The sequence below is a fragment of the Marmota monax genome, unplaced genomic scaffold, assembly GCF_021218885.2.
Source record: "Marmota monax isolate L192 unplaced genomic scaffold, Marmota_monax_Labrador192_F-V1.1 WCK01_AAM20220418_F8-fsc00003, whole genome shotgun sequence".
NCBI lineage: Eukaryota > Metazoa > Chordata > Mammalia > Rodentia > Sciuridae > Marmota > Marmota monax.
Window position 1 is genome coordinate 1,044,507 of NW_026694084.1, and position 27,003 is coordinate 1,071,509.

At 34.5% G+C, this 27,003-nt stretch overlaps 1 protein-coding gene and 1 pseudogene across 3 annotated transcripts in view; one reads left to right on the forward strand and one right to left on the reverse strand.

Annotated features, from left to right (window-relative positions):
* Nucleotides 1-27,003, forward strand: part of Slc26a7 (solute carrier family 26 member 7) — a 104,878-nt gene that overhangs the window by 58,126 nt on the left and 19,749 nt on the right. For all 3 annotated transcript variants that reach the window (XM_046464990.2, XM_046464991.2, XM_058585608.1), the window contains 7 exons: nucleotides 2,777-2,859; nucleotides 4,969-5,116; nucleotides 7,282-7,395; nucleotides 15,525-15,602; nucleotides 16,793-16,888; nucleotides 23,830-23,936; nucleotides 25,673-25,739. In XM_046464990.2, coding sequence (XP_046320946.1) covers nucleotides 2,777-2,859; nucleotides 4,969-5,116; nucleotides 7,282-7,395; nucleotides 15,525-15,602; nucleotides 16,793-16,888; nucleotides 23,830-23,936; nucleotides 25,673-25,739 — 693 coding nt within the window. The remainder of the gene's footprint in view (nucleotides 1-2,776; nucleotides 2,860-4,968; nucleotides 5,117-7,281; nucleotides 7,396-15,524; nucleotides 15,603-16,792; nucleotides 16,889-23,829; nucleotides 23,937-25,672; nucleotides 25,740-27,003) is intronic.
* Nucleotides 10,102-10,232, reverse strand: LOC124107086 (small nucleolar RNA U3; annotated as a pseudogene).

Here is a 27,003-nt window from a genome sequence, read left to right on the forward strand (position 1 = left end):
CCTCTGTAGGGCACAATTCATTTCTACAGAACTGAGATGGAGGCCAAGTATGATGCTATACTCTTGACACTTCAGTGAGATACACAATAAATGTGAGCTACATATGTGTGTGTATATTTCAAATGAGCCATAGATCTCAGAGTGCCACAATCATTAGCTTTCACAGTAATAATTCTGAAACATACCATCATTTCTCAAAGTCCTACAGATATTGAGAAATGCCTATCTTGGGAAGCTATACAATATAAGTTTCCATAAAATCAAAAATTGAAAATAACCCTGGGGGAAGGCTCTTAAGCTCATAATAAGTTGAAATTTTCTGAAAAAATAGTAAGAACTATTCTTAAAATAAAAGATATTCCATATACAGTGTGACAGTTATAAGACCCATGGCAAATTCTGAAAGGCTAATTCAATGATTTAAAATATTACTATCATACCAAAAGTACTGGTAAAAGCTCAACTATTTAAAAATCACAGATCAAAATGTTAAGTAAAACAGGAGTGGTTTTCTATCTTGACTAATGTACCCTAGTAATGACCTTGAAAACCAGGGTAGGGTGGAGAATTCTCCCACTTCTTTGAGCTGTGCTAGAATGTGGTGGCCTGAGGAGAGAGCCTCTTGGCTTGCTCCTTGATTCACCTGAATATGTGTGAATATTCCTGCTCTAGTGTCTAAACTCCAAACAGTTCCCCAAGACATAACAAGTGTGTCTTGGCTTTCCTTGGGCTACCCTAGTAAGATAGTCCTAGGGAAATGGACACATGGACAGAGGGCCATTTGGACATGAAATAATATATTCCTCAGTTCCATACTGTAGATCAAAAAGAGAGGTACAGTACGAGTTGGGCACATCTTCCTGTCTCAATAGAACTCCCATTTATGGAGTAGGCTAGAGATGGAGGAGGGCAAGATTGGAATCATTAAAACACTGCCCCCCCCAGCAGGATCTCCTAATGACTGAGTGTAAGGGTGGCACTGGCCTTATACACACATATGATATTAAATAACACCTAAGAAGGACCAAAGACTCAACTGATAAAGAAATACAGTGAGGAAGTAAGACACTGTCTGAAAGTCTAATTCTATGATTTAAAATATTACTATCATATTAAAATATTTATAAAATTTAACAATATAATCTGTTAGCAGTTTTATAGATTTTTCTGTTTATTAAATATAAATATATTCAAAAGGTGGTTCTTTTCCCAGTTTTACAAGGAATCTCCATACTGCTTTCCATATTGACTGCACCATTTTGCAGTCCCACCAGCAATGTATGAGTGTGCCTTTTCCCCCACATCCTCACCAACACTTGTTGTTGTTTGTATTCTTAATAGCTGCCATTCTGACTGGAGTGAGATGAAATCTTTAAAAAAAATTCTCAAGACATATGTATACCTAATTAAAATAAATAAACAAATACATTTATAAAAATGTCCTCAATACGTTTGGCTTTTTAAGCCCACTTAATAATTTAGAAACGTATTCAGTTAAATATCAACAGACATGTACAGATAGGGGGAAAAACATACAAAATGGTTTCATTGGGCATTAATTGTTGGATATTCCTTATTTCATTAGTGTAACTATGTTATACTTTGTTTCTTCCCATGTGTATGGTAACTTGTACTCTAAGTATATAATTGGTTTATCTCTTTTAACGAGATAACCATTCCAAACTGATAACATAACCATGTGAAATTCTCAGTGTCTATTAAAATTATCCTAAACAGAGAGTGTGAAAATGGATGGAAAATAGTCACTTGGCATGGCTATAAAACACAGGCAGACTGGCTTGGAATGTGGGTTAAACATGATGATAGGTATAAGCAGAGAACAGGTGACCCTGCTTGGCATGTATCAGTAACAGCATGATAGGGTGTCCAAAGCTCCACAGGGGTCATTTAAAAAGCATGGATCCAATGGGCAGTGAACCAATGTTTTACTTCAAGATACAGTAAAAGTTCAAAATTCACAAATTATTTACAGAATTGTAAATCATCATTTGTTACTAACATAGATTAGAGATATTAATCCACACTTCAAACTCCTGAGAGGTTGTCTTCATGGAGGGAAAATATGCTGTTTTTCAAAGCATCCCTTTGTGTCATGACAGACAGGTATTTAGGTTGGACTGATGTGTCTGTGTGCATGCACATGCATACATCACACACACACACACACGTATATACACACACACACACACTCACTCATCCCTGTATTCTCTATGTTACTTCCCTTCCAAATTGGACACACTGGGTTGATATAAAAATTTTAGAAAAGCCATAATACTGAGATATCATCTAATTTTGAGACTACATATGTACTTTCAAAATTCAGAGTGACCTTTTGAGCTTTCTAAATATATTTTTAATTGTCCATATTTGTAGAATACAGTGTGACATTTCAACACTTGCATACAATGTGTCATGACCAGATCAGGGCAATTGGTATATCCAACATCTCAGACATTTATCATTTCTTTGTATTGGGAACATTCAAACATCTTTATCCTCCTGAGCTATAAACCAACAGAATTTAGGCCTCCTGTCCAACTTCTCCTGTTCACCTATTACCTACTAACCATCATCTTTCCAGTATCCCTGACCTTTGGACTTCCAATATTTTTCTAATTTAAAAAAAATATGTGTAATTGTTGCTTTACTCTTGGTAATCATGGGACATGCAGTGTTCACTTCAAAAAATGGTTTTAAGGGTTTTAAAAGGCCAGTAATATATTTTTCTTTTTCCCCCCCGCATGGAACCACACAGATTATTGCTGCATCTTTTGCTTGTTATTGTACCAATATGGAAAACACATATGGATTAGAAGTAGTTGGTCGTATCCCAAAAGGGTAATGTAGTCTTCTAAAACATATAATGTCTGTCTGTTTCTTGTTTGTTGATAGGGGAAGGGACTTGGGGGGTGGGTGGGTAAGCATTTCTTTTCTTTTTGTGTATCTTAAGGGGCAAACTTCTAATTAATGTCCATTACAAAATGATAGAAACAAATACTACATGTGAAGGGAAACAGTCAGTACTCCTAGACTATAAGTTCATACATTACTAAGTACATTGGTAATTGCCTTACATAGCATTATTTCAGGTAGAAGATTCACATAATATTTATAAAGGTATTACTCAAAAAAGTGGAAGGTATTGAATTTGCCAATTAGAGTTATGCACTGGGGTTTAGTTAACCCTATTACCCCCATCTACATATTCTTATGAATATTTTTATTTTACCTAAATCATTGATACAGGTGGAAAAGTATCTATCTGAAATACCAATCCCACAGGCCTGGGTAGACTTGAATAGTGAGGGAGGCTAGAAGAATAAAAGGGGGATTCCCACCTACCTACAGCCTTCCTCTGGACCCTAAGAGAACTTTTAACAACAGAGGAGGTGGTACACCCCAGAAGGCAGAAGGTCACTCCAAAAATAGGCTGAAAGAAGAGAAGGCATAATGGAGAAAAGGTCTTATGGATTGTTTGCTTTTAATGGGCTGAATATACAAATAAGGGACAAAGTTAGAGTTGTTGGGTCCTCTAAGTTTTTATCTTCCACCCCTCAATTTTGCTTTCTAACTATACTATAATTGAGGAACAGTAGAACAATTCTCAGTGATTAAAAAGACAATTTTAAATATCTCTCTACTTGTCTAGGTGGATAAAGGTTAGGGTGATTAATTGAATTTATTTCAATTTTCCAAAGTTCTCTTTGCCTTTCTACCCTTGAAAATCAATTTATTCTTTCTTTTTAGGTCAGTTTGTTTATTGGGTATACTAAATTTTCATGAGATAAAAATTCTCATACTTTGGCATAGTAGTAGTTTTTTATGGTACATATATTGATTGGGACAATAATCATACAAATCAATTTGTCTTGAAGGTAAACATTAGTACATTGGGAAGTAAGACACATGTCTCCTCCATCCCCTCTCATTTTCTTATTTTAAGTGACCTTTCTGGAACCATCTTAAATAATCATAGATTGAACAAGAAAATAGGTGAAGCTAAGATCCAATCCCAACTCAGCCATTCTCTTTATGACTTTAGATGAGTTATCTAATCTTTCTTGAAACGTTCTCTCTTCCATAAAGTGGTTATGATGGTACTTGGTTTGGGGACTTTTTGGAGAATTAAATGAATTAGCTAATAAGAAAGGACCAAAACTCTACTTACATACTAATAATTAAATCAACATGAATTCACTTCCCTTTTTCTTCTGCTTTTACCATAGGGATTTTTTGGATAAGTCTTATAAACGATGATACTTTGATTTAAGTGGTTTTCAAAGTATTATCTGAAAACATTTTCAAATACCCAAGCTGGGTATTATTTGAGAAACATTTTAAGCAATTCTTTGAAACAGAGAACAATTAAGTGTGGCCCTATATTTGGCAGAGTAGATAGAATCTTTCTACATATTTTCTTAACATATGTAAGCTATAGTGAAGTGTTTTGTGAAAGGATTGAGTTAAAAATATAATTAAGATAATTAACTCAATGGCAAATTCAAGAATTAACCCAAGAATTGTAGTTGGCAATAAACTAGTGTTTGCATATAGCTCTGTAGTATCCTTTAAGGGAGGAAATACAATCTCCAATGCCGGTCAAATAAATATTTGGAAAGGTTTGGATGAAAGAACATTCCAGAATTGCTTTTGTTTCTGATACAGGAAATTTTTGTTGAGTCAGTTTCGGTGTAACCTGAATTCCCATGGTGTAAGTGCCAGTTAGATGCATGGAACTGAGCGTGTGGTCTTCCTTACAATTTTGCTTTTTTTGCTAAATAATGTTGAAAATAAAGGACTTTTAAGGGCAAGACTGCTTGGTTTTCTCATGGGTATTTCACTTATTTCACGTAAACTTTAGAGTCATTACTATAGTTCCATTCATGGCAAGTTGTTACAGAAATTACATGAAGGTTGGCAACTTCAATTTGCTCTTTCTTTTCACAGAATTCCTCCACCTAGAGCTCCCCCAATGAACATCCTCTCTGCAGTAATCACTGAAGCTTTCGGAGTGGCACTCGTAGGCTACGTGGCCTCACTGGCTCTGGCTCAAGGATCTGCCAAAAAATTCAAATATTCAGTCGATGACAATCAGGTGGAGTGTGTCCTCAGACCATTTTCACCCCATTGTACTAGTGTTCTATGTACTCTCAGATCGTGAAAATGTTGAACTTAGGAAAACTATAACTTCCCTAAATGTATAACATGAATGGTAGAAAAGAAAACAACAGAAGAAAAATCTCCATCAATCACAGAAAGCTGAAATCTGGCTTTCATTGTTAAGAATATGTAATATATATATTTTTAATACTAGGGATTGAACCCAGGGGTTCTTTTTGAGACAGGGTCTCAGTAAGTTGCTGAGAGCCTTGCTAAACTTGTTATCCTCCAGCTTTAACTTCCCCGGTTGCTGGAATTATAGGTATATACTTAAAAATTACAGGTGCCTGACTCAAAAATACTTTTTGTAAAGAGAGAAATACACCTTTATATTCTCTATCATTTGATTTTAGCCAAGAATCCAAACGTATTTATAACTGTGTATTAACTTTTAAAAATTATGGATTTCAAAGTCCGATACTGGTATTGTTCTTAGTAAGACAGTGAAGGATGTGAAGGTCTTTTCTAAGAATACCAAAGAATAAAGATTGGTTATATTTCTGAATATATTTCTGACAGTGAATTGCTTCAAGTTTTGTAGCCCTACAGAGCTGCACAGATCAGAAAAGAAGCTGTGGTGTAGCGGTTATGAATGCTAGACCTGTATATAAATCCCACTTCTGATATTATGTGACCTTACTCCTGTGTCCCAGTTTTTTAATCTTCAGAAAAGAAGATTTATTCATTCTATAGTTGTAAATTGATTTAACTGTGTACCAGATACTGACCTAGGTATGAGGGATACAATGGCGGACAACATAGACCTTGTCTTTCTTCCACTTTTCCCCATGGCTTCCCAGGATCCTTGGGTAGAAGCCTCATTATCATGGCTAACCATCCATATTTTCCTTGAATCCTCTAGCTAATGCTGTTCCTCTGGATATCTGACACAACTGCTTTATTTCAGTGCTTCTCTCTTAGGGAAGGCACCTTTCGTTATCTAAGCTCTTAAACTCCAGATTTCCCTTGGTCTCCACTGCTTTAATTTCCATATTTATCTTTTTTTTTTTTTTTTGGTCAATATTCCCTCATTAGAACCACATCTTCTTGAAGGCAGGAATGTTTGTCTGTGTTTGCTGACAACAACAAATGCAGACAAACTGTTAGGAGGCTTTTGCAATAATCCAGGAGAGATGTGATGACTTGGACCAGGATGTAATGATGAAGGAGATGAGAGTGTCAGGATTCCCGATGACATCCACATGCCAGCTGGTGAAAGAAATGGTGTGGAGAGTCTAGAATAACTCCAAAGCTTTTGGACTAAGCATTTCAAATTTAAGATGGGGAAATCTTAAACCCAATGGTTAGATTTTACCTTACCTGACCTAAAACTGGGAGGACCCAGTTGAGGTGGTAGAAATCTGTCACTCTAGATAGTAAGGTTGATGTACTTGTTAGTCATTAAATGGCAATACTGAACAGCAAGTTGTCTGTAGAGATCTGAAGTTCAAAGAGTGGTTGAAGCTGGAGATCTAAATTTGGGAATTGTCATTGGATAATTTTGTTTTGGTTTTGGTAGCTAGATATAGCTGAAGAGAAATAAAGAAGTGAAATGATCTAGTATTTGCAATTGGTTAGATAGGAGAAACCACAGTGGAAATTGAGAAGGAAGGATCAGAGAGGCAGGAAGAAACCAGAAAGTATAAGGTCCTAAAAGCCAAGTGAAAGAGGCTTTAAGGAGGAAAAAGCTAGTAACTATGTCAAATGCTCAAGTTTTAGGTCAAGTAAGGTAAAATCTAACCATTGGGTTTAGCATTGTGGAGGTCATTGGTGAACTGATAGGAATAAAAGCCCCATTGTAATGACTTAAAAGAGGAGAAGCTGGCAACAGAGAGAATAAATAAATAGTGTGTCCTTATAAGGTTGTTATGGGATTGAATGAGTAAAGTGCTTAGAACAGTTTCTGGCTCATTGTAAGCACTCAATAAATGTTAGCTATTTTTATTATAATTGTTAAATCCCTCCCAAACTTGTGGGGGAAAAGAGAAATTGAATACTAACAGGCTTTTGCAATAATTTGTCTCTGACAATTGTACATGTGGTCTTTAAGAATCCATTGCGATTAAGAACTTATACATTCTCCCATTTTCAATCTTGCAGGAAGTTTTGGCTCATGGCCTCAGCAATGTGATTCCTTCATTTTTCTTCTGCATACCAAGTGCTGCAGCCATGGGGAGAACGGCTGGCCTATATAGCACAGGGGCAAAGACACAGGTAAGGTGATCATTCAGCAGGGACAAAAGAACAAAAGAAGAGTAATAAGGAAACTACTGGGTCTCCACTTCCATTATGAAAGTGTGGGAGTGATAGTGTCTGTAAAGTCCTGAAAGTATTTCCACTTCTTCAAATTTTTTGGAAGTCTCTCTCTTTCCTCCCTCTCTCCCTTTCTCCCTCTCTCCCTCTTTTCTTATGAACAGCCCTTCTGCAGGCTAAGTGATTCAATAAACAAACTGGAAAATTCTGTACAAATGGCAGCTTTGTTGTTAGCAACCTTTGAAACCAAAGCTCCCTCTAGTGGTCACTCTGATTTTTTTCTATTCATCTAAAAAGTCAAGGTGACTTTTTTTTTTTTTTTTTTAATAATTTTGTTCACTTCCTTTAAATAAAATAAAATCCATTATATGCAAAACCAATCCTGACACTGGAATTCCTGTATATAGAGATGCACAGTGAATGAATGTGGCACAGAAATATGTGAATATTTTAAGAGAATAATCAATTGCTACTTTTTTTTTCTTTTTAAACTCAAAGCAGTTTGATGTTTATCAGAGGCCTACCAAATACCAAGAATTTGCTGGGTGCTAGCAAGAGGATGATGATGATAGGGAAGATGATGTGTTGTCATTGATAATGGTATTGGTGGAAACAGTAATAGTATATGCCAGGAATTGCATGTCATGTTTTTATATAAGTGAACTCATTTTAATCCTTTAGGCAATTCTAAGAAGGAGGTATAATTTATTGTTCTCAGTTTCTAAATGAGAATGTTGAGAAAAAGAGGATTGAAGTAATTTACCCTGCTCACAGAGTTAGTGAGTAGCAGAGCTGGGATTGGAACACAGATAAATGCACTTCAAACCTTGCTGTCTTAACCACTGTTTCGTGCAAGAGAATCCATGTGTATCTTAATATAAGACATTAGTAATAGCTAATCATTAATAAAACACTTCATGTTTAAAATAGGAATTGAATGAGAATTTATAAATAACTTGTTGCTAATTCAAAGAGGTTTTGGAGGTCTGTCCTACATTAAATGTTTTCTTTGGACTGTAGAAAAACAATTTGAAAAGTATATGGTTTTTGACCTTGAAGGAAAGTGTCAAGAAAAATACACATAAATACATATTAAAAAATGACATAAAACTAATAAAACATTTTTTGGAGCACAGGGTAAGCAGCAACCAATTCCAAATGCATTAATTCAGCTGACAAATAATTACCAAAATTCATGAGTTAAGAAGTATACTCCATGGGCTGGGGTTGTGGCTCAGTGGTAGAGTGCTTGCCTAACACATGAGAGGCCCTGGGTTTGATCCTCAGCACCACATAAAAATAAATAAATAAATAAATAAATATAAAGGTATTGTGTCCAACTACAACTAAATATTAAAAAATTATTATTTATTATTAAAAATAAATATTAAAAAAGTGGACTCCTCATGCAAACTTTGTTTGCTTGATATCAAGTCATTTGATTGATTGATTTTTTTTTCGGGGGGGGGTGTGGAGGATGGTTACTGGTGATTGAACTCAGAGGCACTCAACCACTAAACCACATCTGCAGCCCTATTTTGCATTTTTTATTTAGAGACAGGGTCTCACTGAGTTGCTTAGTGCCTTGTTATGTTGCTGAGGCTGGCTTTGTACTCATGATCCTCCTGCCTCAGCTTCCTGAGCCACTGGGATTACATGTGCCACTGTGCCTGACTGTTTGATGGATTTTTACATAGTGATTTCAAGTATAATTTCATTGTGTGTTGGCACTAATATTTTTGCAAACTGTACTCTCAAATATTTGTGATCTAAGTTTAGACACTTAAATTTGTAGCATATGTAAAAGTCATCCTTAACTCTGAGAACTGAATGTGAGTATATTAAGTTTCTTCTTTTCATATTCAGGATCAATAAACATAAAGAGTGGTTAAGACATGAGTTCCAGAGCCTGGGCTTGTGACCTGGCTCCACCACATATAGCTGGGTGACTTTGTACAAGTAACTTCACTTCTCTTGTTTAAATGGACTCATCTGTTGAAATAAAATTACAATATCATAAAGATTAAATGTGTTAGCATATGCTTTAATTCAATACCTAACCACCAAATAAATGCTCTTTAAATGTTAGTGATTATCGCTGATTTTATTATTTTTATTTTTAAAGTAATGAGATATTTCTAGAACCTTTAAAAAAAAACACATAATATTAAAACATCCTAGTTTGATTGGGATGCAACAAGATGGTTTTCTGGCCCTGGCTCCCCCTTCAGCTTGCTGAGGGACCTTGACCAAGGTAGCATTCTCATTTGTCACATGGACAGAAAAGGTTAAAACAGAATCCCAGAGATGTTTCCACTTTGAATATGTGCCTTCTCTGGGGTCTCCTTAGGCATTTACCATACTTTTCTAATTACTATTTTAGTAACCAGAAAACCCTCTGATTAATCTTTGTAACTTTCAACATCAAATGTCTAAGAGGAAGAATATTTTGAGAAAGCTTGTACTTATTTTAAAATCTGAATTGGGCATAAATTTGATTAATAGGGCAGGGATAGAAGAATGCCCTTTCTCTTCTCTGTTCTTGAGGCCACATATTTGAATGATTAGAAAACAGAACTTTTCTAAGGAATTCTTATTTAATAGAGATTCCCCCCCCCCACATGGTATCCATCCAACTTCAAAAGAAATGAAAAAAAAAAAAAAAAACCCTAACAAAACACCAGTTCAGGGAAACAAAGCTTACTAGTAGAATATTTTTAGGATTCTCTGCTTTATTGAGATTGTCACCGATCTTTCTAGTAACATACTATAGAAATGATCCCTGAAAGTATAGTCTTGTCACCGATCTTTCTAATAATTTCCATTAAATTGCATAGGGAAAGAATATGATTTAATGTGTATACTAAATTGAGAATGCTTTCCCATGGTAGTCATTTCAGACCTTTAACATTACAACTGTTAAGTTTATGTGGGTATAACTGATAACTGACATGGTTTTAAGAAAGCTCTAGACAAGCCAAATATTAAAAGTTAGGTCAAAATAGGCTATTTGTGGAAACATTTTTTCTTTGTGACATGATCTCACAAAACAGCCCCTTATATGTCTGTGACTCTCTTCGGAACTAGATTTATAAACAGTAAACTATCCTAGAAGACTTTGATGCCTTTCAATTTTTAGCCTAATGATAACTAGTGATAACTATGTTATATTTGTTAATTGATTTGCTAACCGCTTTTATTCTGAAACATTTTCAGTTATCTTTTTAAAATGCAAATATGATCATAATGCTTCTTGCTTGGAACCCAGAAAAGGCTTTGCATAAGTTTTTATATATTTTAGAGAAGCACTCTTCATTAGAAACAGGAGGTTTTTCAGGTAATTTAAATACCTAGCAGCCACACATTAAAAAGTAGAGGAAACTGATAAAATTAATGTTAATACTATAACTTAATTTAGCCGGTATAGTAAAAATATAATTTAACCTGGACTCTATAATAATAATCTATAATAATAATAATAATAATCTAGAACTTATTAACAATATTGTTATATTATTTTCCTTCTGTACTAAGACTTAGAAGCTTGGCATGTATTTTATACTTGCAGCTCATCTTAATATGGATGACCACATTTCAAATGCTCAAGAGCCACATAGAGATGTATTGGTTAGGGAATTTAGGCTCTTCAGTACAAGTAAGTGGAGGGGAAAGCTTTTTAATGTTTTATTCCTATTTAGATTAAAATGTTTGAATAGGAATAACAAAAGATGGGGTCATTTAATATCAACTGCTGTGGTTAAAGGCCTGGATACATTTCTATTCCCCAGGTATAGAAGAAACCCTTTTTAAAGTGACCCCCTTTAGATGTGACATCCAAAGCACGTGCCTCTAAGAAAGGCCTTTAGCAGAATAAGAAAATCTTGGTGCCGCCTGGACTCATAGCACAAATGAATACTACATTTCTCCCCCGCTTCCTTCTGATGAATGCTAACTATGGGAGGGGGCTCAGAGTCCCTTGGCTCTCTCCACTGCATGCTTCTCTTCACTTCCAACGGAAGAGATACACGAGTGCTCTTCTGGGACCTGGGGAGGCATCGTGGAACCACGAGGGATGCCAGACAGCATCTGCTGCAGAGGCAGCGCAGCCACAACTGAAAACAACAGCTGGCGTGTTGTTCTGCAACACTAGGATTGCCTCTGGGTTCTAATTTGCCAAACGATATTCCCTAAGTCTTTCAAAAAATTTGGCTCATTGCTTGCATCTTCTTGAACACCTTCTTACTCTAGCCTTAGATACCCAATGTCCTGCCTTTTCTTTCTTTCTACCGTCCATTTCCCCCCACCATCTCTTTCACCATCCTGTTATTTTCCACAAGATTGTGCATGCAGTGAGGTCTCCACCTATCTGCATTGTTTAACTACTACTGAAGAAGGAAATGTCTGGACTGTCCCCTTTCTCCAGTCAAATATATGTATAGTTAAGGATAATGCTAATGCCTGTTTTCTTTGTAAGTAACATGTAACATATATCTTACTTAAGAATGACATAAGAAGAAAATAGAGATTTTATTTTACTAACTTCTATGCAGAATTAAATATGACTAGTGATAATTTTAAAATAAAAAAATCTCTGGGCATTTAATATGACATGGAGAGTCAAACAGTATACCTGGGCACTGGTTGTCCTGTGGATAATTAAGGGTGTGAATGCATATCATTACTAATTACAGTCTAGGTCTGAAACTTATTAAGAAGGAACTACTTCGGTTTTGTTTCTTTTTGAAGATTAAAAACCAAAAAAAAGTTAATATTATTTAGAGAAGAGCTTAAATGTAGTTGTGTTTCATTCTTTTCAAGTAGAATTATTTAGGTTGCAAGTTCTATAAAAATTTTTACTATATTGTTATGTGTATAATATATATATATATTATATTATACACATAACTATATAGTTATGTGTATAATTTTATATAGTTTTTTGCATATATATTGTATATATATGTGTATAATTTTATATAGTTTTATATATATATATTTTATATAATTTTATATGGTTATGTGTATAATATATATATTATACACATAACAATATAGTAAAAATTCATATATATATGAATCTTAAAATACATTTGGGTTTTTACTCAACAGTAATTTTTAGCATATTGTTATATATATACAAAACATTTTATATATATTTTTATATATAATAATTTTTTGTTATATATAACAAATTGTTAGTATATTGTTATATAATACACACACACACACACACATATATATATACATATATATATCTTAAAATACATTTGAATTTTTACTTAACAGTGTGGCTTTGCAAATCTTAGCTTGTTTTTAAAAGCAAAAACTTGAGAGAACTGCCTCACTTTGAACACTACTGCACACAGCTGCAGGCCACTGTGTGTTTGCAAACTCTCCATTACTAAATCAAATGCTCCACTTTACAATCAGAGCCAATGTTTAATATTAGAACTATGATGCATGTCCTACTTTGACTCAAGGAGAAAAGACAAGTTATTAATATAGGAAAACAAAACACAAAAGTAAACAAATCTTTAGAAATCACTTGACACATGTATGTATTTATATTAAGATTATTATCAACATTTAAAACTATTAAAAATAAGATTGTCACCTCATCTTCTCTTCTTTTAACTGCCATTTTATTCTTTTAAGGAGAGAGAGAGAAAAAAATTATCTTGCCCATTTTCTAAAGTTTCTTAATCTCAATCTCATTTTGTGCTCTGCAGTGTCCCCACCTTCCCACTGAACACACAGAGTCCAATCATCAACTCTTATTGGCAGGAGGCAGAAAAACTATCAATATATAGAGTTGTGCCAAATGTACTTGGCTTTTAGGGATCCCAATTCAGTACATATTTATATTGCCTGTGGGCTTTTTTAACTCCCTGTGTCTATGACCTTGGAGACGTCTTGTTGCCCCTCTGACTCAGATCCTTTCAAGCAATTTGCCTCCAAATTAAGTTCATTCCAGCCCCTAAGAAGGAAGTTTTTGGTTTCAGGTACGCGGTAAGCATAGGAGTAAAAAGTCCTACAAAAAGGATACATGTCGTTGTTTTGTGTCTTGAAACAAACCTTAGCAGTTAGTGTTGTTTCCTTTCCACAAGAACGTAGATTTACTCAGTCACTGAGCTGCTTTCTGAATGGATCTGTGGTCTGCACTTCAACACCTAGATCTTTCTAGGCCAAAGGAATTACAGGTATCATATTTTATTGTTTAAGAAATTCTTACCACATAAAACCACCAATTACTCCTAAATGGTCAGTTTGATGTACTATTTAATCTCTTTTATGGACAATCATTTAAAGCCTAATGACTCATTTCCATGTAAGAATTATTTTTCCCCTTTATACCCACTGTGATGTGTTAGTGAGTAGTTCTATTAAATATGAGAGGACAAACTTCCTCAGCTTCTGCCAACATGGAAAGGCCTGTTCTAAGTTCTGTTTGAGAGGTTGTTTAGCTGAATAATTGAAGGGGCACTTGCCCACAACCACCGTCCCTCTATGTCCCACCATATATCCCCTTTAATAGCACCAGGTTCAGGCCAGAAATGAGGCTATACTAAATCTGGGTGTGCACACATGTGTGCAAGGAGTTATGACAGATTCCTTCTCCAAATCATGTTTATAGGTACATTTAGCCATAATAAAATTCATCCTTTTTAGTTGTATAGCTCATTTAATTTAGACAAGTATGTTGTATAACCATAAATACAATCAAGATATATAATATTTTCATCACAACAAACAGTTTCTCCTATTCTTTTATAGTTAATTCTCTGCTTCCACCCATCCTTGGAATCCTATAATTTTTCTTTTTTTTCAGAATGTCTGAGATAAAGGATCTTCTAGAATTTTTATTATTTACTTAACATTAAATTTTTTATTATTATAATTATTAGAACAAATTTCACCGTGGCATTACCATACATGCATGTATCTTATCATCTTTATGTCCAACTTCTTTTTCCCGCTTAATGATTTGAATTTCATCTATGTTCTTTTTATTGCTGAGGAGTACTCCATCATATAGCTATGCCACAATTTATTCAACGAAGGTGGACATTGCAGTTATTTACATATTATATGGTGTTTATGAGCAAAGTTTCTAACAAATATTTATATATATAGACATCACATAGGCACATTCTTTCATTTCTCTTAGGCAGCCTTAAGTCTATGGTTATGCTTATGCATAAAGTCATAAGGAACTGTCAAACTGTTTTCAAAGTGACTATATCATTGCACTCCCACCAGCAATGCCAGAGACCTCCAATGGTTGTATGTCGCTGCCAGCCCTTGAAATCAATTATTTTTAATTTAAGCCATTCTGATAAGTCGAAATTTCCTCAATGGCTCCATAATGATATTCTGGGCATCTCTGTGGTCTGTGAGAGTTGATTTGCTCCTATTAGCACAACAGTGTGGCCAAGTGTTTATATGAAGTCATGTGAAGTCAGGTTCTCCCTCCAGCAGAGCTCAGCTCCAGGGGTCAGGTGCTTTGAATTGCCTTTTGCCAGGCTCAGTGGGTTAGAACACTATACATTTCAGGATTATTCAGTCTGTTTCATTGCTCCTATAATCTCATAGAACCATTTCATATAGAGACCCTACTAACAAGAACTCCAGAGAGAAAGTGTTTCAGTGGAGATTTGTCATCAGCACAGAAGAACCCTAAGCTGCGTTTCAGTGATTATCTACACAACCCTGTATGAATAAGGAGGGGGGAGTCGGGCTAAACCACAACAGGCTAAAGGTCTTTTCCTGGAATGTCACTTTTCCTATTCCACAGCAGCAAACCACGGCTGTGATGTGCCGTAAACATTGATGGTGTCCTATTTCTTTGTGTGGAATTGCTTTTCTCTCATCACTGACTTAATTTGATTGCACCAGTTTGTCACCTGTCATGTTTAGCTTCTTCTGACTGCAAAACATAATGACAGTCTATGCAATTTAACAATGATGGACCTACATTTTGCGTCTTCTAATCAAGATGAACTAAGAATTTGTCACTCTCATCTACAAATTTGGAATAAAAAAAAAAGTTCAAGAATTTCTTCTTTTCTTTCCTGTCTTGTGTTTTACAGGTGGCCTGTCTAATATCTTGCATTTTCGTCCTTATAGTCATCTATGCAATTGGACCTTTGCTGTACTGGCTGCCCATGGTACCGTAATGTTTTTCTCTCTCTACCGTTTACTTTTAATGACAATCATTGTGAATACATTTCTAGGAAGTCAAATCAATAATCCTAAATCTGAAAATCGTCTCACATAAGTAAAGATAAATGGAGGGGAGGGGTGCAAAGATACTACATTTGATGAGGTAAGGATAGCACCAAGGGAGAGTACCATGTCTGTTTTCTTTTTATACACACACACACACACACACACACACACACTTAGTTGTAGATGAACACGATACCGATACCTTTATTTACTTATTTATGTGGTGCTGGGGATCAAACCCAGTGCCTCACACGTGCTAGGCAAGCACTCTACCATTGAGCCACAGCCCCACTGTGACTGTCTTCTAATTCTTCAGCTCACATATAAAAATGGCACTCTGGAACTAGTTCTTTTGTGCTCATCTGGAAGGTGGAACAAGAAATACTCTGCTGTACAAAAAGTAGAGTTTGGAAGAATTTTATAAGAAATTTGTTAAAAAAAAATTGTGCTGGGGCAAGGAAGAAGGATCTAGAATACATGGTCCCACCCTTGATACATCCTTTATACTAAGTGGCTCAGAACATTAGAACCAGTAGTTCCTCTTGCTCTTTATAAGCCTGAGGTACCAAAGTGACTCAAGTTAAGATGCTGGGCTAAAAAGAGCCAGTCTCCACCCTTTGTTGCTCTAATTCTTCTCTTGTGCAGTGAAGATAAATATTTCCATGGAATGATCTTCCAATAATCGAGTTCCCTTTTCAAGAGAGTTATAAACATCCTCTGGCAAAATCAAATAATTGAGATTCAATACAATTATAAAGAAATGAATAATATAAATAATAATATAAAAATAATATAGTTTTGCAACCAGCACATTTCAAACAAGTTACACTGTGTAATTATGAAGGGACATACTATTCATCCTTATCATTCACTGCTTTTCCTTCCTTTTTTTCTACCTTGGGATGTGGATTTGCAGAAGTTTTTGTCCTGTGATTTTCCTAGAATTGATATTATATTTCTAAAGTACAAAAATAAATTAGTTCTAAACAAAACAAGTATTACTTTAGTCTTCTAATTGGTGACGGCTTCTCCATAGTAATTTCTTTTAAAAACAAAAAAATACGGTGGTCCTTTTAATTTCTGACTAAAATCTTTATCTTGATTTTTACTGGCTTATTTTTGTTTGCAGTGTGTTCTTGCAAGTATTATTGTTGTGGGGCTGAAGGGAATGCTAATACAATTCCGGGACTTAAAAAAATATTGGAATGTGGATAAGATCGATTGGGTAAGTAGAAATTTTACCCTAAATTTTCTTCTTTGGTTTAAGCACATTACTAAATAAGCTTTAATAGTTTTATTTGCAGAAAACAGATTTACGCTTTTAAGACTTGTGTACTTTATGAACTACCAGTTATTGTTTTAAAAATCTTAATAAAAGCATTAAAATAGAAATTGTTTTCATAAGAGACAGAAATGGAATTTTGTCAGATCTGTGTATAGTTTGAGAACTTTTAAAGAAATGCTAACTAGCCAAGCATGGTGTCACATGACTCTAATCCTAGAGGCTCAGGAGGCTGAGACAGGAGGATCATGAGTTCAAGGGTAGCCTCAGCAATGACGAGATGCTAAGCAATTCAGTAAGACCCTGCCTCTAAATAAAATACAATAGGGCTGGGGATGTAGCTCATTGGTTGAGTGCCCCTGAGTTCCATCCCGGGTACCAAAAAAAAATGCTAACCAATTTGAGTGTATTGGGGATGTCCAGTTTACATTATGAACTGATTCTGGAAACTAGGCTCATCAGGAAGGTACACACCAATAGAGATATGATGCTTTATAATGTGTATATAAAACTAGCATTAATTACTCTGAATGTATGCTATGTGGAGATAGGGTGAATGGCTTTATGGTGATCACATTCATTCTAAATACATGAATATCTTGAATGAATTACACTGACAAGAGCGTTATGTTAATAGGCTATTGCTGAGAACAGATTAAAGTATACTGAACAATGATGAAGTGTGGTTTCAATGAACAGAAATGTTTAGCATACTTACATTTTAGAGAAACCTGTCTGTATATGGGCATCCAAATCCTCTCCATATAGGAGAAGTAATTCATGAATACCCTTCTCTTTATATGGTATTGATCATATTGAAATGTCATGATCTATGTATTTCTACTCCTTCAGATTCATTGTTCTGTGAGCCTTAGGGGATTGTTTTTTCTAATACCTACTTATACCTACTTTCATAATAACGAGGTGCAGTATTACTGAGTTTCTACCAAAGTATGGTGCTGAGTGCCATGAGCAATGTAGAGATGAGCTACAAGTCTTTCCCAGATGCTTATGGTTCAGGAAGCAAACACAGAAACACCTGGAAATACAAGTGAAAGCTTGGTGCAGGGGAAAAGTGGAGGCAGAAGCACTCATTTGTACTGGTTAATACGAAGGGCTCTCACAGCAGAGCTGAAATATGAATGGAGATTACAGGCCAAGAGGACAATTAACGAGGCTGAGTGAGGATCATGACTTTTTTTTAATTAGTTGTTGATGGACCTTTATGTATTTATAAGTGGTCCTGAGAATGGAACCCAGTGCCTCACATACGCTAGGCAAGCGCTCTACCACTGAGCCACAACCACAGCCCAACGTTTTTTTAAATTTTAAAGGTGGTTTATATGAAATCACTCATGGGGAAAAATAAATAAGAAGATGCAAACTTATTCAACAAGCTACTGGATAACCCTGTGAGAAAGGTATTTCTAAGGAGCTTATTAATCATATGGAAGGAAACATGTTTCCATATTGCAGGGGACAGGAGATATCAGAGAAGGCTTCTTTTCAGAAGTGATTTCTAGGTGGAGATTTGAAGAATGAGTCCATTTTATCTGGGGAAGAGAGAAAGAGACCAATCTGTGCAAAGATACAGGAATGAGCATGAGCATGTTTGAATCTCCATATCAAGGTGTTCAGCGTGGATGGGACATGCAGTGTGAATCTGCATGTAATGAAAAATGAGGCTGTAAAGTTAAGAATGTATTGGATTGTGAAAGACCACTTTTAGATTTCATTCTGGAGACAGTGAAGTATCACAGAACGGTGAAGTAGATACAAGATTAATAAGTTTTATGTATTAAAAAGATCATTTGAGTAATTTTAGGGAAATGAATCATACTGAAAGAGAATAACACAATTAGAGCACTGCCCTAGTAATTCAGGCAAATGAGGAAGGCCTAGACCAAGGCTGAGATCATGAAGTTCAAGACAAGATAGATTTGAAAAATACTTAAAAGACTGAAATAGTTAGTCTTTACCACCAATTCATCCTATAAAGTAGATCCATCTAGAATGACATCTAAGACTCCAGATAGGAACATCAATGGAAGAAGACACTATCATTCATGGAGTTATAGAAAATATAGAATTTTATTGTTTAAAAACATGTAAATTGGTTACCTTTTATCTTTAAATAATATAGGTTCTCATTTCTGAGTTATTCATTTCACCTCTTTGTTTTCTGTATGTCATCACTAAATAGTTTTCCTAAAAGGGTTCATGTGTTTTGTATTCGAAGTTATTACATTTTAAAAATATTGACCTTTTTCACAAATACTAAAATGTAGTTTTTGGCTGAGTTTAAAATGCTTTCTTTTAGAACTTTTTAGACTTGGCATTATCTTTAGACATTGAATAATAACATAGAGAAATAGAAGTAAACATAATAGTTGTTATTTTATGCAACTTTGTTTTTTTCTAAATTAATACACAATGAAGGTCATTCTTTCTGCTCACAAAATTTGGTGATGTTATCAGAATATTTCTGTGGTTAATGCTCCAGTATCAAATTTCTATGAGCACCACATATCCTTTTGATCTCAGAAACAAAAAGAAATCTCCAATTTCTATGAGCATTATGTATATTTTGATCTCAGAATCAATAATTATTTATAAAATTTTTCTTCTAATGTATCTTTGGAGATTTTTTTCAAATTTATTTGTTCTGTCTTCCTAAAAAATATTGTATTTGTTGATTTTGCTTTTTCTTTTTTCATGTCTCTGTATTTTCCCATGACTCCTTCCCCACCCCCTGGTGTGGTTTCTTTATTTATTGTATTTATTATAATTCTGATTATGAATTTCTAGTTGTGATTATTCTGTTTTCTACTTTTAAATATTTTTTTATATCACCAATATTTTATTTCTACTCAACTTCTTTCCTAAATTCTTCCAGCATGTTTTTTTTATCTCCTTTAACAAAGTTTTTCTCTTTGTTAAATAAAGTATTTCTTTCATATTTCATATCTTTTCAAAATTTTTTTTCCTGAGATTCTGATTACATATTCAGACCTATCCTTTGTCTTTGCTTCATGTTTTCATTTTCTCTTTTCTATAAGTAGTTACCTTGATGATTAGGAATATGCATTTTTTAAGTGAACTTAAATATTTACTAAAAAAATTACATGGGAATTGCAGGAGATAGGAATGGTTTTAGGCATATCATTTTAATACACTTCCCCAGTTAAAGCAAAATCTCAGAAATCACAGGTTCTCTTGCAACCTGACACTTGTCTCCTTTTCATACTTCAGGTTGCTTCATCTCTAAGTCTTCTTTGGTCAGGAATCTAGGTTGTGATACAAATGGCTAGGTTGTGACACTGCCAATGCAGTCATACTGTATCATGTAAAACTCCATGGGTACATTCCTTGCTTCTCTGGTGGCTCAACCTTCCCTGTAGAACTTAGAAGCTCTTGCCTCTTGAAGTTTTTATCAAGATTATCACACAGGATTCCCAGGATTCCAGTGGTTAGGCAAACATTTAAAATTGATTGAACTCTGAGAAAAAAAATGTGTTGCCTTCTAGTATCCTCATTGATTATTATCCAGATTTCACAGTATTTGACAGATTTGTATCTTATTTTGTAGTTAACGATTGTGAACATGTTTTTTTTTTACATTGAAGTTGATTTTTTTCCCTTTATAGGTTGTATTTGATTTATTTTAATATAAAGGAGTAGAGTACAGAAATATTTAATATACTATCTACATATGATATCCAAATGTATACTTAGGTAATTCTGGCAGCTGTATGATAAATAGTTTATAATGCAGATAACAAAAATCGTTGTCAGATAATTGGAGTTGTCAGAACAGTCTAGGGAAGGGACAGTAAGGTGTAAACTAGGCATCATTAATAAATTGAAAAAGGGTGTGGTTATAGATATTTTTGATTAATAATTGATAAGGCTTGGGAAATGATTTGACAAGTAGATGAAAGAAGAGAGAGTAAAATGTTTCTAATTATAGTGTGTTGAAGAATATTACTGTTCTAACTGAAGGAGAACATTGGAGGAAGGGGAGATTTGGGTATGAAGTTAATGCATTTGCATTAATGAATTGTTGACTTTGAAGGTGTTTTATAATAATTTGTAAAATGGCTTAAGAGCTTAAAATTGGTAATATACTGCTTGGACATGATTATTGAAAAGTTAGTGAGAACATGTGGTATAGGCAAGGAGTGAGATTGAGAAACTTGACATGGGTATACCGGATGCATGATGATTCAATGGGACATTAGATTAGCTTGATAATAGATGAATATTTCTTATCTGCTAAGGAATTCAACAGCAAAAAGCCATGGATTATTGGGGTATAATGTTGATACAACATTTGGAGCAACAAAATATTGCCTAGACTTTTGTGGATATAAGCTATATTACTCAGTAAACATAACATATCTAGATTATTCAATAGATAGAATATGCCTACAGTATAGTGGAAGAATAATTACCAAAAATTGTCTGTGTGTGTGTATGTATGTGTAAAATAATTTGAAGGTTTAAAGGCTAAAAAGTCATGTAAGTAGGTATCACATGAAAAATCAGAAACATTTTTAATTTTTCACTTTTTTTTTACAGTTCAATATAGTTTCTATTTTGAGTTGTAGGTCAGAACCCTCTTTGAAGTAATAAAGAATCTAAATGGAGGTTTTACTCAGGGATTCAGAACAGAGTTTGAATAGCTAAACAGATCTATCAAAATTTAATGGTATGAATTTGTCACCAAAACAGATAGTAAAATAGATAGGTCAGGGAAAGGTGAGTTGACCCATTCATTGTTAAATTGTGCTTTACACTGATGGATATTCTATTAGAAGCAAGACTTTATGTGTTCTCTATTTAAGCTTAACCTGGGGGTAAGTTTGTATTTAAGGGCTGTGGATTTCACAAATGATGAAAAAAAAATAAAAGGGACCCAAGAGCTAATCAATATATAATAACTGTGATAACCAACATTTGGGTCTTTAACAGGAAGTGTTATAGAAAACTGTTGAGACAAGTTCTAATAGAACTATTTACTGATCTATGTTATTAATTTCCATTTGTTATATTTTTAAAGTTGCAAATGTAGCCACAGGGGGAAAAAGAAGCATTTGAAGAGCTTGACTTATAATAGATGGTGTTGTGGGAGGGCAAATATGCTTTAAAAACAGAACCAGATGGCACCAAAATTTTTGGTTGCTCTGATGAGTCCTGGCCTCCAGGATTTGTGGTTTTTTAAGTGGCAGGGTCCAGCATCCTTAGTTGCCCATGCCATTTTGAATCACGGAGGCTGGCCAGGAGGAACTGGATTCTTAAACTCTTGGTGAGGTCTTGTTCTGCCACACTCAAGCAGGTTCATTTAGTGTTCAAGGTTGAGTAAGACTCAGAGTCCTCACAGGAAGTTGCAAGAATGATTAAAAACTTAGTCTTGTATATGATTGAATACAATGTAATACATTAGAAAAAGGAAAAAAAACACTACACAAATAGAAGACTCATATGACTGCTAATTCATCTCAATAAAGGAAAATCATCTCAGTGTCCTAACCTAAGAGATGACAGGTTGTGAATGAGCTAAGTCCTAACTCAGCATTGCCATTTATAGGAGATGGAGCCTATGTGTGAATTGTCTTAAAATATATTTTCTCTTACTCCAGAATGCTTGTCTTTAATATCAAAAGGAATTTTACAGATAAAAATCTCTTCATTTGCTTCTAAAGGCTTAGCTTTTCAAAACAGTCTGTTTTTGAGAATCATACAAGCTCAGTGTAGATAAGTAATATAGACAAAGAAAAAACATTTTCAATAAAAATTACCTTTAGAAATGTTTGTTTCAAATGTGTCTAAAAAAAAAAAGAACTATAACTTCCCTCTCCCAAGATCTTATGCTGTTTTCAGATTACAGAGTAGTTTTTACCTTTTTTTGTTTATGTATGAATAGAATTAAATTACTTTTTGAAGTAAACTTTGGGACAGAGGAAATCAACTGAAAATTTTATATATAATCAGAGTGGTATAGTTGTTTGGGAGAAAAGAAAGTGAAAATTTTGTCAGTTTACTAATTGATGGATGCAGGATTTTGTATTTAGAACTATAATCTTCTGGATTTCACAAATTATTCTTCCCTTAAAGATTTTATTTTCAGCACAAAGCTTAGAAAAGCCAACTATACTACAATATCTTGTTGCAATTATAAGTTCAGGTGTGGACAATAGGTATAGTAACTTTGAAATACCATCTGAAAGAGAATTAGTTTCTTGCAACTTTTTGTAATATTCCCAAGAACTATGTTGTCCCTGTTTTTTTTTGTTTGTTTGTTTGTTTTAGCTTTTACAACAAGTGGCCCTTATAGATAAAATTGTAATGATCTTAATAGTTGGTCTAAAAGTAGAATTGGCAGTGTTGCTTGATTCAATCACTTAAACACTAGGCTTTGAAAGTCTTATGTGACAATAAACTATATTGGTAATTTTATAGTAATCCTTGAAAACAGAATATTTTTGAGAAAGACAAAAATCTGCAAACAATTACTTGTGATATTGTTACATTACATGAGGAAGCAATAGGAAATTATGGCATGTATCTAACAACACACACATTGATCAACTATTTACAGATCTTCAAAACAGTGATTGCTGGAGATTGAACTAAGGTTTGGCAGTGCCTGGAAATAAAAGAAGGAAACTTTCCCCACTTCTACTGCCACTGAGAGTCTGGTGGAGCCGGGATTTGCTTCTGTGTTCCTGGGCTTCTGCTTACCACTTCATAAATGATATCTACTTTCTGAGAGATTTGGTCACAGGAATATTGTAGATTAAGATTGGTGAGGGATTTAGAAATCACAAGAAAGATGAGAACACCAAAGAACCCACACCTTCTGTTTTCTATTGCTCTTTCAGGGTATATGGGTCAGTACATATGTCTTTACAATATGCTTTGCTGCCAATGTGGGACTGCTGTTTGGTGTCGTCTGTACCATAGCTATAGTGATAGGACGCTTCCCAAGGTAAGATCTTATGTAAATACTGTTTCTTCTTAATCAGCTGCAAAGTATGTGGTGTTGTTACAGAAAACTGTTGAGACAGATTCTAATAGAACTATTTACTGATCTATGTAATTAATTCCCATTTGTTTATTTCTGTATATCATTTACTACTAGAGTCTCATGTTTTACCTGTTAAAAGTGAATTAAAGATAAAGAGATAAGAATATTTTATGTTGATACATTTTATATGTATAATATATAATATTAGTGAAGAAGAATATCAAAATTTTAAGCTAGTATGTAATCAGCTTTCTATTGCTATAACAAATACTTGGGATCAAATGAACTTAAAGGGAAAAAAAGGTTTATTTTGGCTCATGGTTTCAAAGGGTTCAGTCCACGGTTGCATGGTTGCATGGCTTTGGACCTGTGGTAAGGCAGGATATCATGGTGGAGAGACTGTGGTGGAGCAAACTGCACATTTCATGATTATAAGAAAGGAAAGAGAGAGAGAGAGAGGAAATGAATGAAGTCCAATGCTCCTCCTCCGCTTTTTTGGTACTAGAGATTGAACTCAGTGGTGTTTAACCAGTGAGACACTTCCCTAACCCATATACACACACACACACACACACACACACACACACACACATATATATATATATATATATATATATATATATATATATATATAGAGAGAGAGAGAGAGAGAGAGAGAGAGAGAGAGAGAGAGAGAAAGGCCCTTGCTGAGTGGTTCAGAACCTTGCTAAGTTGCTGAGGCTGGCTTTGAACTCATGATCCTCCTGCCTCAGCCTCCCAAGCTGCTGGGATTCCAGGTATGCACCCCCACACTTGGCCCAATATCTGCTCTGAGGACATGCTACCAATGGTCTAATTTCACCCCACTCTTAGAGTTTCTACCACCTCCCATAGTGACACAGGCTATTAACCAAGCCTTGGGAGCACATTTCAGATCCAAACTGTAGAAATATATAAAATATATTAAAATAAATAAATCCCTTAGCCATGTACTCTCTCAGAGATTTTTTTAAATTATGTGAAGGGATATAGTATCCAATGAGACACAACCATGTAGCAGCAGTAATCACTTGGAAAATTAAGTAACTATAAATTTCTGGATAATTTATTGAGGAACACACTTCCTTTTTGTATATCTACTGAACATCTATAAATTATTTCCCCTATTTTGATCAATTCCCTTTTCTGATTTCTCAGTAGCCATCTGAAAATGCTTCTCTTCACTTCTCATTCTTCTTTTGAAATGTGTATTATATTCCTAAAAATGTGTTTAGAGACTCTCGATAGACTCCATCTTTATAGAATCTGTATCTACAGTTCATTATTATCTGACTTGTCTTGCCACTGATTCCCCCTTTCCTTTATTTCCTCCACAAACAAGATTTTATCAAATACTGCATGCTTTCTCATCTCTTCTCTTTTATAATTCTTTACCAATCCACCTCTTACAGCTTGGAGATATGGGGCTCTGGGAACCCAAATGAGGTAAATTTCATTTATTAATCTCTAGTTAGATGTCTATATTGTTACTCTGTTTTCAAATATCCCAGAGATACATAGATTTATCAATGTCTTGTGAAAAAAAAATGGGTTATAGGATCTAAACCATTTCAGACACTTTCTAATTATAAAGATATATGACATCCCTTTCATTTCTTCATCGTTAATGTAGTGATCAGGAAATGACTTGTTATATTTTCTATCTGCCTTAACTTTAGAGCAAAGACTTTAAGTATAAAAAACATGAAAGAAATGGAATTTAAAGTGAAGACAGAAACAGATGATGTAAGTTTAGTTTCCTTTTTCCTTTGTGAAATTATTACATTTGTGGATTCAATAGTTTTGATATAGCAAATAAGGTGATACATTTTGAAAATTGAAACGTGATAATTCTACTTCTATTTATTGTGAACTTCCAATGGTACATATGTTGACCACCACTCATGTGGCAGTGGATATGCAATGAATCAATAGAACAAAAGAGAATCTCTTTGGGTTAGCATTCAGATGAAATCATACCATGGTTCATATACCTACAAGGCATAGTCAAATCATGGCCAAGATTAGTCAGACATTTGGAAACCTCTTTTCCATAAAGTAATCAAACAAAACTGTTAGTCTTCTGGATTAAATGGTAGAGGAAGAAAGGGAATAGAGAAAAGAATAAATCAAGATTGGTTCATGGTGTTGCTTTTTAAAAAACTCAGTCAATAAGGTTGCATAGTTAATAGAGGGTAATTAAGTTCAGTGGTTCTGGAAAGCTAAGAGGACTACAGTTTTGCACAGTAGACACCTTCTTAAAGAAACAAACTACATAAATTGTCTTGCTTTGCCTATGCTTAGGAGAGTCAATTGATAGTGTTTGAGTTCTAGTATTTTGCTTTAAGAGATGACAAAACAATTTAAAGTAAGGGGAAAAATGTTGACTTGAATTATTTTTGCCAATTTAAAAAAAATTGCCCTCATTTTGAATCTGTGTTCTCTTTTATTTCTTATATTCACTTGTTTCATTCAGTATCTCATGATTTCCTTCAAAATAGAGAGAACAGACCTCCCACCAGAAGGACCCATGTTAGAGTATTTCCAAGTAGCAACATCAGGAGTACTCCTGCAACACTCAGAGAAATGGCTTGTGCTTTTAATAAGCATAGAAAGACTCGCCTCACAGAGAGCTGAGTTCAGAGCCTTTGAGGGTTTCCAGACTTAACTTTTCCACTCTTTTTTTCTTTCCTTGAATTCGTTATGACAATTCAGTGTTTGTACAAAATTCCAGTCTGATTCTCTGGTCCCTGAAGTCCTCAGTGTATCAACCCTACATGTATAATCGCATTGATAGCTTTAAGACAGAATTCAACTTTGGAATAACTATTTTTTTCAACTTAAAAGTCACTGGCTAATAAACTGGCTAATCTTTACCTTCTTTAAGGGCTAACCACATGTAGAAGAATATGAGGTTATTTTCAAAAAAAATGAAAATGCAGGAAATTTCTTCTATCCTTAAACCTTGGTTGATTTGAGTTTCATCAACCCACTGAAAACCTAATATCAT